This window comes from Tiliqua scincoides, chromosome 12 (assembly GCF_035046505.1).
Source record: "Tiliqua scincoides isolate rTilSci1 chromosome 12, rTilSci1.hap2, whole genome shotgun sequence".
Lineage (NCBI taxonomy): Eukaryota > Metazoa > Chordata > Lepidosauria > Squamata > Scincidae > Tiliqua > Tiliqua scincoides.
The window spans coordinates 13523213-13537466 of NC_089832.1; the positions used below are offsets into that span (position 1 = coordinate 13523213).

At 47.3% G+C, this 14254-nt stretch overlaps 1 protein-coding gene across 1 annotated transcript in view; it reads left to right on the plus strand.

The window, feature by feature from the left end:
* The first annotated feature begins 5997 nt into the window (after nt 1-5997).
* Nucleotides 5998-14254, plus strand: part of POF1B (POF1B actin binding protein) — a 41810-nt gene continuing 33553 nt past the window's right edge. Inside the window, exons 1-2 of the mRNA XM_066640192.1 lie at nt 5998-6588; nt 6624-6638. Coding sequence (XP_066496289.1) covers nt 5998-6588; nt 6624-6638 — 606 coding nt within the window. The remainder of the gene's footprint in view (nt 6589-6623; nt 6639-14254) is intronic.

The following is a 14254-nucleotide window of genomic DNA, read 5'->3' on the forward strand; positions in this document are numbered from 1 at the left end:
GGCTGGCGGGCTGGCTGGCTGGCTGGGGGGGCGGGTTTCCCTGGGAGTGGGTTTCTCTGGATGTGATTTCCCTGGGAGTGCAGACTCCAGCTGGCCAGGGAACACAGAGGAAGGGAGTTAGAGGCAGTGTGGCAGCCGGAGAGGGGAGAAACAATATGCTCAACCCCCAGCCCTCCCCAGTTGGCAGGATTGGGCCCCTTGGGTGTGCTCTTCTAACGCCCAGGGGTGGAGCAAGGGATCCAGGCAACCAGGTTTTGGCACCCCTTTTGGAGAGGGAAACAGGCAGCATCTCTGCTGTCTTACTGCAAGTTGCCCACCTGGGGAGAAGCAATCCCAGAAGTTGCAGAACAGGCACCACCGTAGCCAAATACAGCAGGTGTAACCCCTGACTCTTCCTCCTCAGAAAGCAGCAGCAGCTTTGTCCATGGGGAGCCCTCCCCCACCCCACTGCCATTCTGAAATGTCTGGTGCTTCTCCTTCAGGACCCACCTGCCTAAATTGTGTTGAACACTTTCCTAAGGACTCTGGACTCACAAGTGGGGGGAGCAGGGCCAGGGCTGTGTAACAAAAGGAACTGTGGAGGGATGTGTGTGCTTTTTGTTGGCTCATTTAACTACCTTGCATGACTTGTCTGTCTATAAGCCCCTTGTGCTTACCCTCTCCCTTTTTGAGGTGTTTTTCCACACTTAAAAGAGGCAAGGGCTGTGCGTAATGTGGTCTGGTGCGGGGGGGATTGAACTGGGTGGGTATGAAAACCTCTGAGTTGGGGGGGGGATTATTTTGTGTTCCATGTATTCCATGTAAACCCAAGACTTTCACAGCTAGTGAAGCAAATGCAAGCACAACCATCACATTAATTATTAAATAATCTTCTTATGTATCACAAATTTAATTGTATTTTTTTGTGTGCGAGGGTGGGGGGGTTTGCACGTGGTCCCCGCCGTCTCCAAATTTTGCCTTAGTGGTCCGTGAGCTCCTAAAGGTTGGGAGCCACTGCTCTAGGGCCTCTTAAAAGTCTGGGAACCACTGCCCTTTGCCAAAAACACCCTGCATGTAGTAAACCAGCAGCAAATCAGGGAGAAGTCTGTACTAAACCTTTACTCCCATGTGCTCGTTTTCTACATGCAATGATGGTAATTTTGCATGGGGAAGCATCATTAAAATATGACTCCCTCCCCCTGCAGTCTAAAGTGGAACAATCCAGAAACCAACCAACCCCTTTTTACCACCTCACTGTATACCACATGGTGATAGGGACTCCACGCGCAGTGGTGTGGGGGGATGGAACAGAAAGTGGGACAGGAAAAACAGGAAGGCTCTCATCGCACCAGGCTGTGATGAAAGGATCTGTTTTTATAATCCCTGGAATTTATTTCAGTTTCTCCACCGCCTTGCTGAATTTACTGTTTGTACGGTAGTTTCCGGCCGATCACCTGTGAAAAAAAGGATATGCACAATTATGGGATTGTTCTTGTGCCGCTTTAATGAATGCTGTAAGTAATTGCCACTGCTTTGCTTTGAAAGATATAAGGGTATAATGACTGTCTGGCCATCGCATGCCAGTGCTGTTATAAACATAGAGCACAGATATGGTTATTATTTTATGGAGACAAAAGACTCGCTAGTGGTGAGACCAGAATTAGATTGCCCTCAATGTATATGTTTAGCAGCCAACTTGAAAAGCTAATGTAAGATTAAGGCCACTGTCATTTGCCTTTGTGGATCTGGGAAAAAGATACTATAGTAATTAAAGGGCCAAAGAGATGGGCTGGTTGGATACTGATCTGCTTCTCCTTGGGAAGGCCTTGATGTGAGCAGGGGGTGGAGAATATATGGATAGGGAGAGGTTGGAAGTGCTCAGCTTCCCCTCAGCATCTCTGGGTGTTCTTGCACAGGAGGGATAAAGTGGGTCTTCCTGCAATGGAGAATGCAGGCTATGTTGGCCAAAATGCTCATCTTTATTGCAAATACCCAGGCTGGCCCATCCATAAGGCCAACTGAGACTGGTTGCCTCAGGTAACAGATTAGTGGTGACATCCACCTTTGTCCACTCACCCACCTCCAGCATATTCTTCTTCCTCCTGCAGCTTGGGTAGAGGGTCTGCAGAGGGGAATGGTGTGGAAAAGGAAGTGTGGAGGAGAAGTAAGTGGGGAGGGAGTGGCTAGGGGGCTGCAGCCACTCCTCTTTCCTTTTTACAAATTCAGCCTGCAACAGAAGAAGTGGCAGCAAAGTACTGCTGGCCAGTGTTATTAAGCGCACTCTCTCAGGCACTGATCTTTGGCCAGCTCTGCAAATACCTGGCTTCCTCTCTGTGTATAATTATCAATGATTCACAGAAGTAACTAGAGGCTGATGGGTTAAGCTACATTGGTGAAAATGGTTTCAGAACTATCCCAACATTAAACGAAAAGGAGGCAGCTGAGTATGACCAATGTAGTGAATCAGATGCCTGTGAGATTCTGACAAACAACACATGATGGAGTTTGTCCTTTTCTGTTATTTGCCCACTATCTAGAATCAGAGGTATACTGCTCCTCAATCTGGAGGCTCCATGGCCAATAGGCATCCATTGATGTAACTTCTATAAATGTGTCTAATGCCTTTTAAAAGCCATCTTGTGTCTGGAACCCCTCAGGGGAGAGAAAAACTGGGGAGGGGGCTATTTGCAGCACACACAGAGAGAAAATGTAAGTACCAGAATGAGGTCTCTTGTCATCTGGTGTGCTCCCTGGGGCATTTGGTGGGCCGCTGTGAGATACAGGAAGCTGGACTAGATGGGCCTATGGCCTGATCCAGTGGGGCTGTTCTTATGTTCTTATTTAAAACCAATTAGATACCCCCTTCTCCTTGGCACTCCAAAACAGCTTTGTTAAAAAAAAAAAATATTGTCATAGTTCACTCACACAAAAACAGCACATTAGTGACAGATTGGATTGGACTGCATTCTTTTTTTAACATAAAAAATAAGCAGAATGGCATACATTTAACTTTACATCACACAGGTCAGAATTTAAGCTTTCTCAGGCTGCAATTTTATACTCACTTTCCTCTGAGTAAATCCTATTGATAGAGGTAGGAGAAAACAGTTTTATTTTTTCGTGGATTTCAGTGTTTTCCAAAAGTCAGAAGTGCAGAAAGCAGTGCTGTGTGTTTTTATTCAAAATTTACATTATAATTATAAATTATAATTGCTTTACTAGGTAGGTGATAAAGGTGGTATAGTGTCAGCAGATGCAGTCACAGTCTTTACCCATGCACACCCCCATAAATTAAAAAAAACACAAATATAACAGTTTTGTTTTTCTGCAGATTTGGGGGTTTTGTTTTTGTTCTTGTTTGTTTAACTAAAATGAGAAGCGCAGAAAGTGGTGTTATGTGTTTTTATTTTATTATCACCATTTTCTCCCACTTCTGCCTAGGGCAGGGGTGTCAAACATAAGGCCCGGGGGCCGGATGCGACCTGCGGAAGCTTTTTATAGGGCCCTCAGGCTTTCAGCTGCTGAGTAGTGTTGAGGTGTTACTGCTGAAAGGGCAGCCCACATTAAAATTGGGCTCTCCCATATCTTGAAATATGATCAAGATTCACATATTTTCTCTTTTGTCATTTGCAGCTAATGAGTTCCTAAGTGAGAAAAAAAGTGTTTATTTTTGGTTATGACCTGTTTAATGACATCACTTCTTGCCTAATGACATCACTTCCAGCCCTCGGCAGGCATCATGTATGCTATGTGGCCCTCCGTATGAAATGAGTTTGACACCCCTGGCCTAGGGAATATAATGGGCCTTGCTTCTGAGTAGACAGGCAATAGAACTGCAGTGTTAGCGTCACATTTGAGGAAGTGTTGATGCAATATCTGAGCATGCATTCTGAAGGCCTGAGAAGGCCAGCCATCGCTGGTTTCAGAGATACTCCTGGAGTGATCCTTCTCTTTAGGAATTCCTGATTCCTGGACTAGCCCTGCATTCAATGAAAATGACTCTCTCTGTGCAGGTTCATCCTGGAGGAATGCACCTCCTATTATCTCAGGTCCTCCACCCCAGCAGGTAAACTCTCTTCTCTCACAACATACTGTAAGTCAGCCTTTCTCAAACTGTGGGTTTGACCCAGTAGGTAGGTCACGAGCAAATTTCAGGTGGTCCTCATTCATATCAATGTGCATTTTATTTTTAATTTATTAGACTTGGTGCTACCATAGTAAGCGACTGCATTTGGGGAAATGTTACAGATCTGTACTTTTAACAGGCTACTGTGGATATGCTTTTAACAATGATAGTCCATGGGGCTTATTCCCGGGTAAGTGTGGCTATGATTACAGCCTTTGGGATGTTTGGGGAATTTTTAAAAAACAGATCAGCAACTGCTTGAGAGGATTAGATGGGAGGCATTCTTTATTTTAAATAAATTTTTAAGCTTAAATTTATTTATTTACTTATTACTTATTTAATTAGAATTGATTTTGTCATAAAGGGTTAAAAATGTAAAAAGTTAAATATGTTCTTGCTTGATGATGTCACTTCTGGCCATGACATCACTTCAAGGTTAATGACATCACTTCCAGTGGGTTCCAACAAATCCTCATTCTAAAAAGTGGGTCCAGGTACTAAAAAGAATCACTGGTGTAAGTAAATGCACATAGCTGGGAGAGACATACATGTTCGCTTAACTACAGAGTTAATGCACACAGAACTATAAGCACTTTTTAAAAGTTATTTTTCCACCCCCTTTTTTGGAATAGCCCCACCAAGGTGGCCTACAAAGGTTTGAAAGCCTAAGGTAAAAATACATGATGATGGACAGGCAGCTTCCCTTAACACTGTTCTGACTTGCTTTGGAAACATGGGACTCCTTTTAAGGGTCTCCAGTGTGGAAGTGAGGCTGCCATATTGACTATAATGGGACTTATGTCTGAGTAGATGCATGCATAGTTGTTGGCATCCTTCAGTCTCGGAAGACCATGGTATTGCGCTCTGAATGGTGATTCTGGAACAGAGTGTCCTCTCCAGTGCGCAAAGCCTGGGTAAAGTAGATATGGAGGATAGGCTGTTACCCATGCAGCAAATCCCCCCTCTCCACGTTGCTGAAATGGTCCAATGGAAAGGCAGAGGCCAATACGGTTGGTTCCAGCGGCGTCGCAGGAGTTGCCAGAACGTGACTGTGTTCAGCCATGAACTGCCTCAGGGACTCCGGCTCTGGATTTTGCCTCCAGGTTGACTCCTGAAGCCTTTTCCATGACTGGATGTAGCCACAAGGCAGTGGAGGTTTGGGATCAGAGTTTTCCTTCTCTCAGATGAGCTGCCTTCCCAGGCTGACGAGTCCCATCTACCCGGTGGCTGTTTAGTATAGGATTGGGCTTAAAGGCTGCAATGCTATCCACACTTGCCTGGAAGTAAACCCTATTGACTTAACTTCTGAGTAGACACATGCATAGGATTGGGCTCTGAGGCTGCAATGCTATCCACAGTTACCTGGGAGTAATTCCCATTGAGTATAAAGGGACTTACTTCTGAGTAGACATGCCTAGGATTGGGCTCTGGGGCTGCAATGCTATCCACACTGATGTGGAAGTAAGCCCAACTGATTCAAATCGGACTTACTTCTGAGTACACAAATGCATAGGATTGGACTCTGAGGCTGCCATCCTATCCACTCTTACCTGGGAGTAAGCCCTATTGGCTGTAATGGGACTTACTTCCGAGTAGACCTGCCTGGGCTTGGGCTCTGCGTTTGCAATCCTAGCCACACTTCCCTGGGAGTACGCCCTGTTGACGGTGATGGGACTGACTTCCGAGTAGGCACGCCTGGTCCCTTCCCTCCCAGTGGGGCGGGGCCGGCGGCAGGTGAGCGGAGCGCGGGCGGCTGGGCAGCGGCGGCGGCGGGCGTGTCCCGGCGGGCAGGGCGGGCCGAGGGAGTACCAAGCCCGCGCCCCGCGCGCCGCCCGGCCAGTGCCAGCCCGGCAGCCTCCCCGACGGTGCAGCTCCAGCCCAGCCAGCGCAGCATGTTCGGCGTCCAGCAGCAGGTGCAGCCCACGTCGCTGCCCCCCTCCCTGGGCGGCCGGGCGCAGCAGGTGCCCTGCTACGCGCCCCCGCCCATGCCCTGCTACGCGCCCCCTCCGCCCGTGCCCAGCTACCAGCCCGTGCCCTCCTACGCCCCCCCGCCCTGCCAGCCCTGCGGCCCCCCCGCGCCGCCCCGGCCGCTGCCCGCGCAGTGCCCCCCGCTCTCCCGGCCCTTCCGCGAGCCCTCCATCCTGCCCCCCTCCACCCTGCCCCGCCCCTGCCCCGAGCCCTGCCCCCCCTCCGTCCTGCCCCCGCCGCCCCAGAGCTGCCCCATCCCGGCCCCGATCCCCTGCGGGCGCCCCGGCCGCCCCAAGCCCCTGCCCCTGCCCCTCCAGTGCCCGGACCCGGTGCCCTGCCAGGACGGCTGCGGCAACGGCGGGGGCAGCGTGGTCTACGAGCGCGTCCGCACCTACAGCAGCCCCGGGGGCAAGCGGGGGCCGCTCCTGGACACCCCCAACGGCTGCTCCCCGCGGGCGCCCTCGCCCTTCGACGCCACCCCGGGGTACCAGCAGGTCATCTGGAGCAGCGAGCCCGCCCTGCAGGTAACAGGCACCGGGGGGGGGGGGAGCCCAAGCCTAGCCACGTCTCCTCGGAGGTAAGTCCCATTGCAGTCAGTGGGGCTTACTTCCGAGTTAGTGTGGCTAGAACTGCAATAAGTGTGGCTAGAATTGCAACCTAAGAACCCATTCCTAGTCACGTCTACTCAGAGGTAAGTCTCACTGCAGTCAGTGGGGCTACTCCCGGGTAAGTGTACTTAGAATTGCAGCCTAAAAACCCGTTCCTAGGCATGTCTACTCAGAAGCAAGTCCCACTGCAGTCAATGGGGCTTACTCCCGGGTAAGTGTGGCTAGAATTGCAGCCTAAGAGCCCAGTCCTAGGTATGTCTACTCAGAAGTAAGTCCCATTCTAGTCCATGGGGCTTGCTCCCTGGTAAGTGTGGCTAAGATGCTATTCTTGGGGTCCTGAGCACTTTAAGGCTGCAATCCTAGCCACACTTTCTTGGGAGTAAGTCCCATTGAACGCAATAGGACTTACTTCTGGGTAGACATGCATAAGATTGGACTGTAAGGCTGCAATCCTGGCTGGCAGTAAGTTCCATTGAACACACTAGAATTTACTGCTGAGTAGAGGTGCGTAGAATTGGGCTGCAATCCTAAACCACACTTTTCCAGGAGTAAGTCCCACTAAACGCAATAGGACTTACTTCTGAGTAGACATGCATAGGCTTGTGTCTCAATGGTTCTTGTTCTCACATTGAGCCTGCAGAACTGTGGTTAAGAAGAAACGTTATCCCGCCTTCTACTTGCCTCCCCTTCTATCTTGGTTTTTGGTGTGCTCTCCTTGACTTGCCCGCCTTACTCTTTAGCCCGGTGTTTCTCAAACTGTGGATTGAGACCCACTAGGTGGGTTAAGGTCCCTATTCATTTCAGTGTGTATTTTGTTCTGATGCTGCCAAGGGATGTGACTGCATTAAGGGAAACGTGACAGACCTCTACTTTGAACAGGCTACTATGTATATGCTTTTAACAATGTTGGTCAATGGGACTTGCTCCTGGGTAAACGTGGATAGGATTCCAGCCTTTGGGATGTTTGGGGAATATTGTTTAAACAGACCAGCAACTGCTTGGGAAGGTTAGGCGTGTTCTTTATTTTAAATATATTTTAAAACTTATTCTTACTGTAAATTTTTAACTTACATACTTGATTTGATTCTGTCATACATGGGTGTTAAAAATGTTCCTGCTTGATGTTGTCATTTCCGGCCATGATCTCACTTCTAGGTTAATGACATCACTTCCAGTGGGCCCCAACAGACTGTCACCCTAAAATGTGGGTCCCGATGCTAAAAAGTTTGAGAACCTCTGCTTTGGACCCTGGATGGGAGATGGTTGACTCCTGGCTTCCCATTGCTGGTTGTGCTCTGGCTCTCTGCCACCTGGCTTTTGGTCAGATCTCACACTTGTAGGCCTAAAGAACATTCTGCCCCTCCTGAGAATTATGGGACTCTTTGCACATGTGTTGCAAGCATAGCGCTGCACAGCAGCAAGTCAAAACATTGCCCCAGGGCCTGCTGCCTGGATTCCCAGTACACCATGACTGCCTCCTCAACTCTTAATGAGCGTGTGGTTAGTTCAGCAGTGTCTCCAAGAGCTGAAATGCACACTTCTGATACTTTCTAAGGGTTGTAAAGAGGCATGGAGGTTGTCCTACCTGAAATTTATATGTGCTTAAGTGATTGGTTGGCAACCTTCAGTCTCGAAAGACTATGGTAGAAGCCTGCAGCACCCGGTATTCCCAGGCGGTCTCCCATCCAAGTACTAACCAGGCCTGACCCTGCTTAGCTTCCGAGATCAGACAAGATCTGGAGATAGTGTTCAGTATAGGGAGATGGTTGGCAGCCTTCAGTTTCGAAAGACTATGGTATAAGCCTTTGTTGGCAACCTTCAGTTTCGAAAGACTATGGTATAAGCCTTTGTTGGCAACCTTCAGTCTCGAAAGACTATGGTATTGCGCTCTGGATGGTGGTTCTGGAACAGCGTCTAGTGTGGCTGAAAAGGCCGATTCGGGAGTGACAATCCCTTCCACACTGGGAACAAGTGTAGTGTGTCCCTGGTCTGTCTCCCTGGCTATGGGCCTTCCTTCTTTGCCTCTTTGCCTCAGACTGTTGGCCAAGTGTCTCTTCAAACTGGGAAAGGCCATGCTGCACAGCCTGCCTCCAAGCGGGCCGTTCAGAGGCCAGGGTTTCCCACCTGTTGAGGTCCACTCCTAAGGCCTTCAGATCCCTCTTGCAGATGTCCTTGTATTGCAGCTGTGGTCTACCTGTAGGGCGCTTTCCTTGCACGAGTTCTCCATAGAGGAGATCCTTTGGGATCCGGCCCATAGGCTATATAAGCCTATAGCACCCGGTATTCCCAGGCGGTCTCCCATCCAAGTACTAACCAGGCTTGACCCTGCTTAGCTTCCAAGATCAGACGAGATCAGGCATGTGATTGGAGTCTACCTTAAAAAGCATACACAAAATCCTAGTTATTAAAAGTGTTAGGTGATTTTTCAGCTCTTTTTAGTTCTTTTTCTCCATTTCTCTGGAATTGTAGGTTTCAAAGAGGAGCTGTAGTGCTTTTGCTGAGCTGTAGTGTCTTGAGATGAGGGTGTGTTCGTTGTAAACATTGCAGCATTCTGGCATTCCCAAGTGACATTGAAATTTCCCATGTTTCTAAATTGAATGCAATACATACCTTCAGTTTTGAAACTGAACATATGCACATTATATTATCCTATAAACGTTCATAAAGTATATAATTAATATGAAAGGAAATGTATATTTTCTTTAACTGCACGTTGTTTTATTGTTAATATTGTTGTTGTTTTGGAATATTGATAGCATTTGTGAATGCATAAGCTCAGGCTCAAAAGTGCTTTTGATGACCCCTCCCCCATCAAATAACGACTCTGTTTTACTCCAGTTTTTTTAGCATTTGTTATATTTTACCCATTTGTTGTGGCTCTTTTATCAGTGGTGGATTTTCTTTGAGTTACTGGGGATTGTCCCCTTTTGAACATATGATTTATATGTTTGGGAGGAGGTGGCATTGTGCATACTAGATCCCTTGGACTTCTGAGCACTAAATGCGAGTGGCAATCTGCTCCACTATAAATCACCCATCAAGTTACTATTGGAATGTTTTTGTAGGAAGCTATTTTAAATTAAAATCAGTTGCACGGAGGTCATATAATAGGAGGGGATGCAGTCCACTTCCAACCTGTTTTGTTTCCTGGTTTTCGTGTGTGAACCATCCCCCAAGGACCCAGCTTTGTTGTGGAAACTTGGGGCTGGGTGAGGGGGAGACGAGAAGGCTGCACATTTGTGTCTGATATGACTCGGTTCACCGGTACGAGAGTTCCGCAGGACTTGGGAGAGCATGTTTGCATGAAAAGATCTTCAGCCAAGCAATTGAGGGGAAAATGGTGTGCTGGGTGCTGTTGATCTGTTGATAAGATAATATTTTGATGGAGCAGGCAGTCTCTTGGGCGGTTCTGCTGTGCAAACCTCATAAAATGAGGGCAGATCAGAGTACATTAATGCGCTTGCACAGCTTCCTTTCATGTGCGATCAAACCGCAGTCACCCATTTTGATGGCACTTGTTTTGGAAAATTTCCCATGAGTTCTGACTGAAACAATGGTTTATCTTACAAATGTGGGGTTTAGTGGGATTGGTTCTGTTTGTTCTGTCTCTCAAGTTTATACCCTGCCCTCTCACCAAGGAGTTCTGGATGGTTCTTTGAAAAGGTCAACAGGCATGTGGATGTGGGAGAACCTGTGGACATTATATATCTGGATTTTCAGAAGGTGTTTGACACGGTCCTTCACCAAAGGCTACTAAAAAAACTCCACAGTCAGGGAATTAGAGGGCAGGTCTCTTGTTGTCTGTTGTGCTCCCTGGGGCATTTGGTGGGCAGCTGTGAGATACAGGAAGCTGGACTAGATGGGCCTATGGCCTGTTCCAGCGTGGCTGTTCTTATGTTCTTATGTACACGTGTGGCAATCTCACTCCCGCCTTAAGGCAATTCTGGGAGGTAGAATTAGGCTGAAAGCTACACCTTGGATGAGTGGGAACTTGGATCTTCCCAGGTCAAGTCCAACCTTATCTCCAGCTGTTCTTGTGTCGAACGCAGCATTGGGAAATGGTGTGCCAAGGAATCTAGCGAAAGTTAAGACCAGAAGAAACCTTACCTTTTACCACGTGATTTTGCTGTTTTCTTGTGGCTTTGCTGGCTGTCTGATTGCAACACCATGCGAATATTTTGATTTGCAATTTGTCTTTCTATGCAGTTGACACGGGTTCCCCCTCCAAAAACACAGAACATACAGTCTTTTCCATCTTATTCAAGTAACATTTGGTAGGGAATGAACATAGTAATCAGTTCTTAATGCGTACTTAGAGATAGAGCTTCCTATTTCCAACAAGGTAACTGACACAGAAAGGGCGAGGACCTGACTGAGACTTCCTATGGGCAAACAGCTCTGTTCCCTGAACCTTTTAATTTTTTGCCCCCCAGTCTAAGCAAATTGCAAGTGACTAAACTCCTAGGCCATAAAGTGAAGGCTTGTTCTGGCTCTCAGATTTCCTGCCCAAGCAGTTTTGTTGTTGCCTGGAACAAGTTGAAAGGGTTCCTTGCGTGCTCTGTATGGGTTAGTTGCATGAACTCATAACAATCAAGCAAGTGGGATGAAATGCAAGCAAAACAGTGTTTGTATCAGAAGAAAGGGAGAAGCCCTGATGACAGCATGGAAGAATGGGAGATGGGAAGAATGGGAGATGGAGGTCTTCAAGAAAGCCCCCAAGTAGGAATCGAATAGCAGTTGTTGGTGGAGGGAAGGGCTCGGGGTTTTTTCAGATTCTCTCTTAACTTTTATTATTTTTATAAAAAGTAATCCCGGTGCTTGTGTCATTATAAGGAAACTGTACAAATAAGATTCTACTCCATTGTTGTTAAGAGCTTGAATTTAGCTCAAACTTGATGGGTTTGAGATGTTCTGGTGGACCACGGTGAGATACATGAAGCTGGACTAGATGGGTTCTTGGCCTGATCCAGCCAGGGCTCTTTCTGATGTTCTTTGTAACCTCCAACCTGCAACATGGAATCCACCTTCAGTGGGCAGAAAAAGTGGGCAAATAAGTGACCACGGTTCCTCCTGTCCTGCCAGGTGCTAGCTAATTAGCATGTGCTACTGCTATGTCATTCTGCTCCTCCTATCCTTCCAGGCCAATTGGAATGTAAGGTGGGGTAGAGAGAGGCATGGTGACAGCGTGTGCTCAGTTTTGAAAGATGGAGGGAGATTTTTTTTGGCCAAAATCAATCCCTCCACAGCTAGGATCTCCAGCTAGATTTACCACATCTAGGATTCTTAGGGCCCAGTCCTATACAACTTTCCAGCTCCGGTGTGGCAACAATGCAGCCCTGTGGTAAGGGAACAAATGTTCTCATACTTTTAAGAAGGTCCCAGTCACTGCCCCTCCACCACAGGATGCAGTGCACACCCCATTGGCACAACTGCACCATCACTGGAAAACTGGGATTGAGATTGGGCCCCCAGTCTGCTGTTCTAATTGTGCAGGCCTGAACCTTAAATGGTGATGGGCAGATGGTCACAACATGCACAAGGCCGACATCCATCCTGCTTGTTCGATGCAACAAGCATCCAACCTGCTCACCTGTTGAAGACTTTGTTCTATCCCAGGGGTGTCCAAACATTTTGGCAGGAGGGCCACATCATCTCTCTGACACTGTGTCGGAGGCTGGGGAAAAAAAGAATTAATTTACATTTAAAATTTGAATGTAAAAAATTAAATATAAAATTTAAATAAATACATTAGAGATGGAACGTAGATGAATGAATGAATGAATGAATGAATGATGGGCTCAAATGTCCAGGATTTCTCCAAGCACCAACACAGCCCAAGAAATAAGGCACACTTAAATGGACCCCCATTCCCCCACCCCACAAGCACAATTCTGGTTGTGTTTGGTCAACTGGGCCAGAGGCTCTTAGAGGATCACAGGCTGGCTGCGGGCTGGATAGAGGCTTGCTCCGGGCCGCATCTGGCCCCAGGGCCGATGTTTGGAGACCCCTGTTTTAAAGGGTCAACAGACAATATACTGAGCCAGGAATACCTCGTACAGTGTCGTGTCTACCTTTACATATTGATGATATAAAGTTATAGAAAACATATAGATGTTTTGTACAAACATCTATATATGATCACGGGCAAACTAGTTCTGTCCGTCCGCAGAGGAAGCTGATTGCACGCAGCGCTGATTGATACACGGGTCATCATACATCCACTCCTCCCTGGGCAGGTTTTGCAACATTAAAAAAAATGTGTGTTAAAAAGAGAAAAATAAAAATAAATAATGAATGAACTTGTAAATGCATAAAGGTACAAGCAAGACTTTAAATGGGGGGGGGGTTGACTGTTGATTAAATCAGCCTTAGAATAGAGAGAGAGCGCGCGAGAGAGAGAGAGAGAGAGCGAGCGAGAGAGAGTGAATTACAGGGCAAAGGTGCAGGAAAGACAGGCTCACCCTGCAAGTGAAATACTCTAACTCCTGGTTTTAGATGTACACAGCCTAAGACAGGGATGTCAAACATAAGGCCCCTGGGCCAGGTGTGGCCCCCAGAAGCAATTTATCCAGCCCCCGTTATAATTGGGCTCTCCCAGTAGGATAATTGTGCTCTCTCATATCTTGAAATTATGAACAAGTTTTGCACATTTTCTCTTCTGTCATTTGCAGCTAATGAGTTTTTAAGTGAAAACCAAGTGCTTATTTCTGGCCATCACCTGCTTAATGATGCCACTTCTAGCTTAATGTCATCACCTTCTGCCCTCAGCAGGCACCACGATTGCTATTCAGTCCACTATATGAAATGACACCTCTGGCCTGAGTGAATGGGTTCCGGTTGTCCTAGGCTACTTCCAGATCAGCTGGAGGCAAAAACCGTACCTGCTTCACTGTCAGGATTAACACAATCAGCTGAGACCCTTCACCTGAATGGGATTTAAGGCATCCTACATGTTAAGTACTGTAAACTTATGTGATCACCGACAGTCACATTCCCTGGGGAGCCCACACCACCGATATGGGACAACCTGACATCACTTGATAACTTGATTTATATGGTATTGCTACAGTGTAGAAGCCTGTAGGGAGAAGTGGGAAGCACACCAGACACATTTTGGAGTCCTAGGGTACAACCAAGGTCATAGTCACAGGGAGGGCTGTGGACGAATGGATCCCTAAGAGTTGTTATAGACCCCATCCCTGAAATGTGAGTTGAAAAAATTAAACGTGGCAAGTCTCTAGCTCTTTTGAATGCAGAAATACTGTATAAGGAGAGAAAAAAAACAAAAACCACAGGCCAAATTTTTATCCAAGAGGCAAAGGCCAGCCGAGAAACAATACAATCCAGAGGGGTTGATTCTATGGAGTAAGAACTGCACACAGAATAGCAATGCACCCTGGAAGTCTCCATAAACCAAGCCGGTCTAACAGGTTCTCTGCAAAACATGAGTCATTACTACTATACTTCATTACAGATCTGTTAGGGATCTCTTAAGCAAGCTGCTTTGTTGGCAAGACTTTGCCCTAAATGAAAACATTCCCCAGCACAAAGCGACACTGGGCCAACGCTCGGG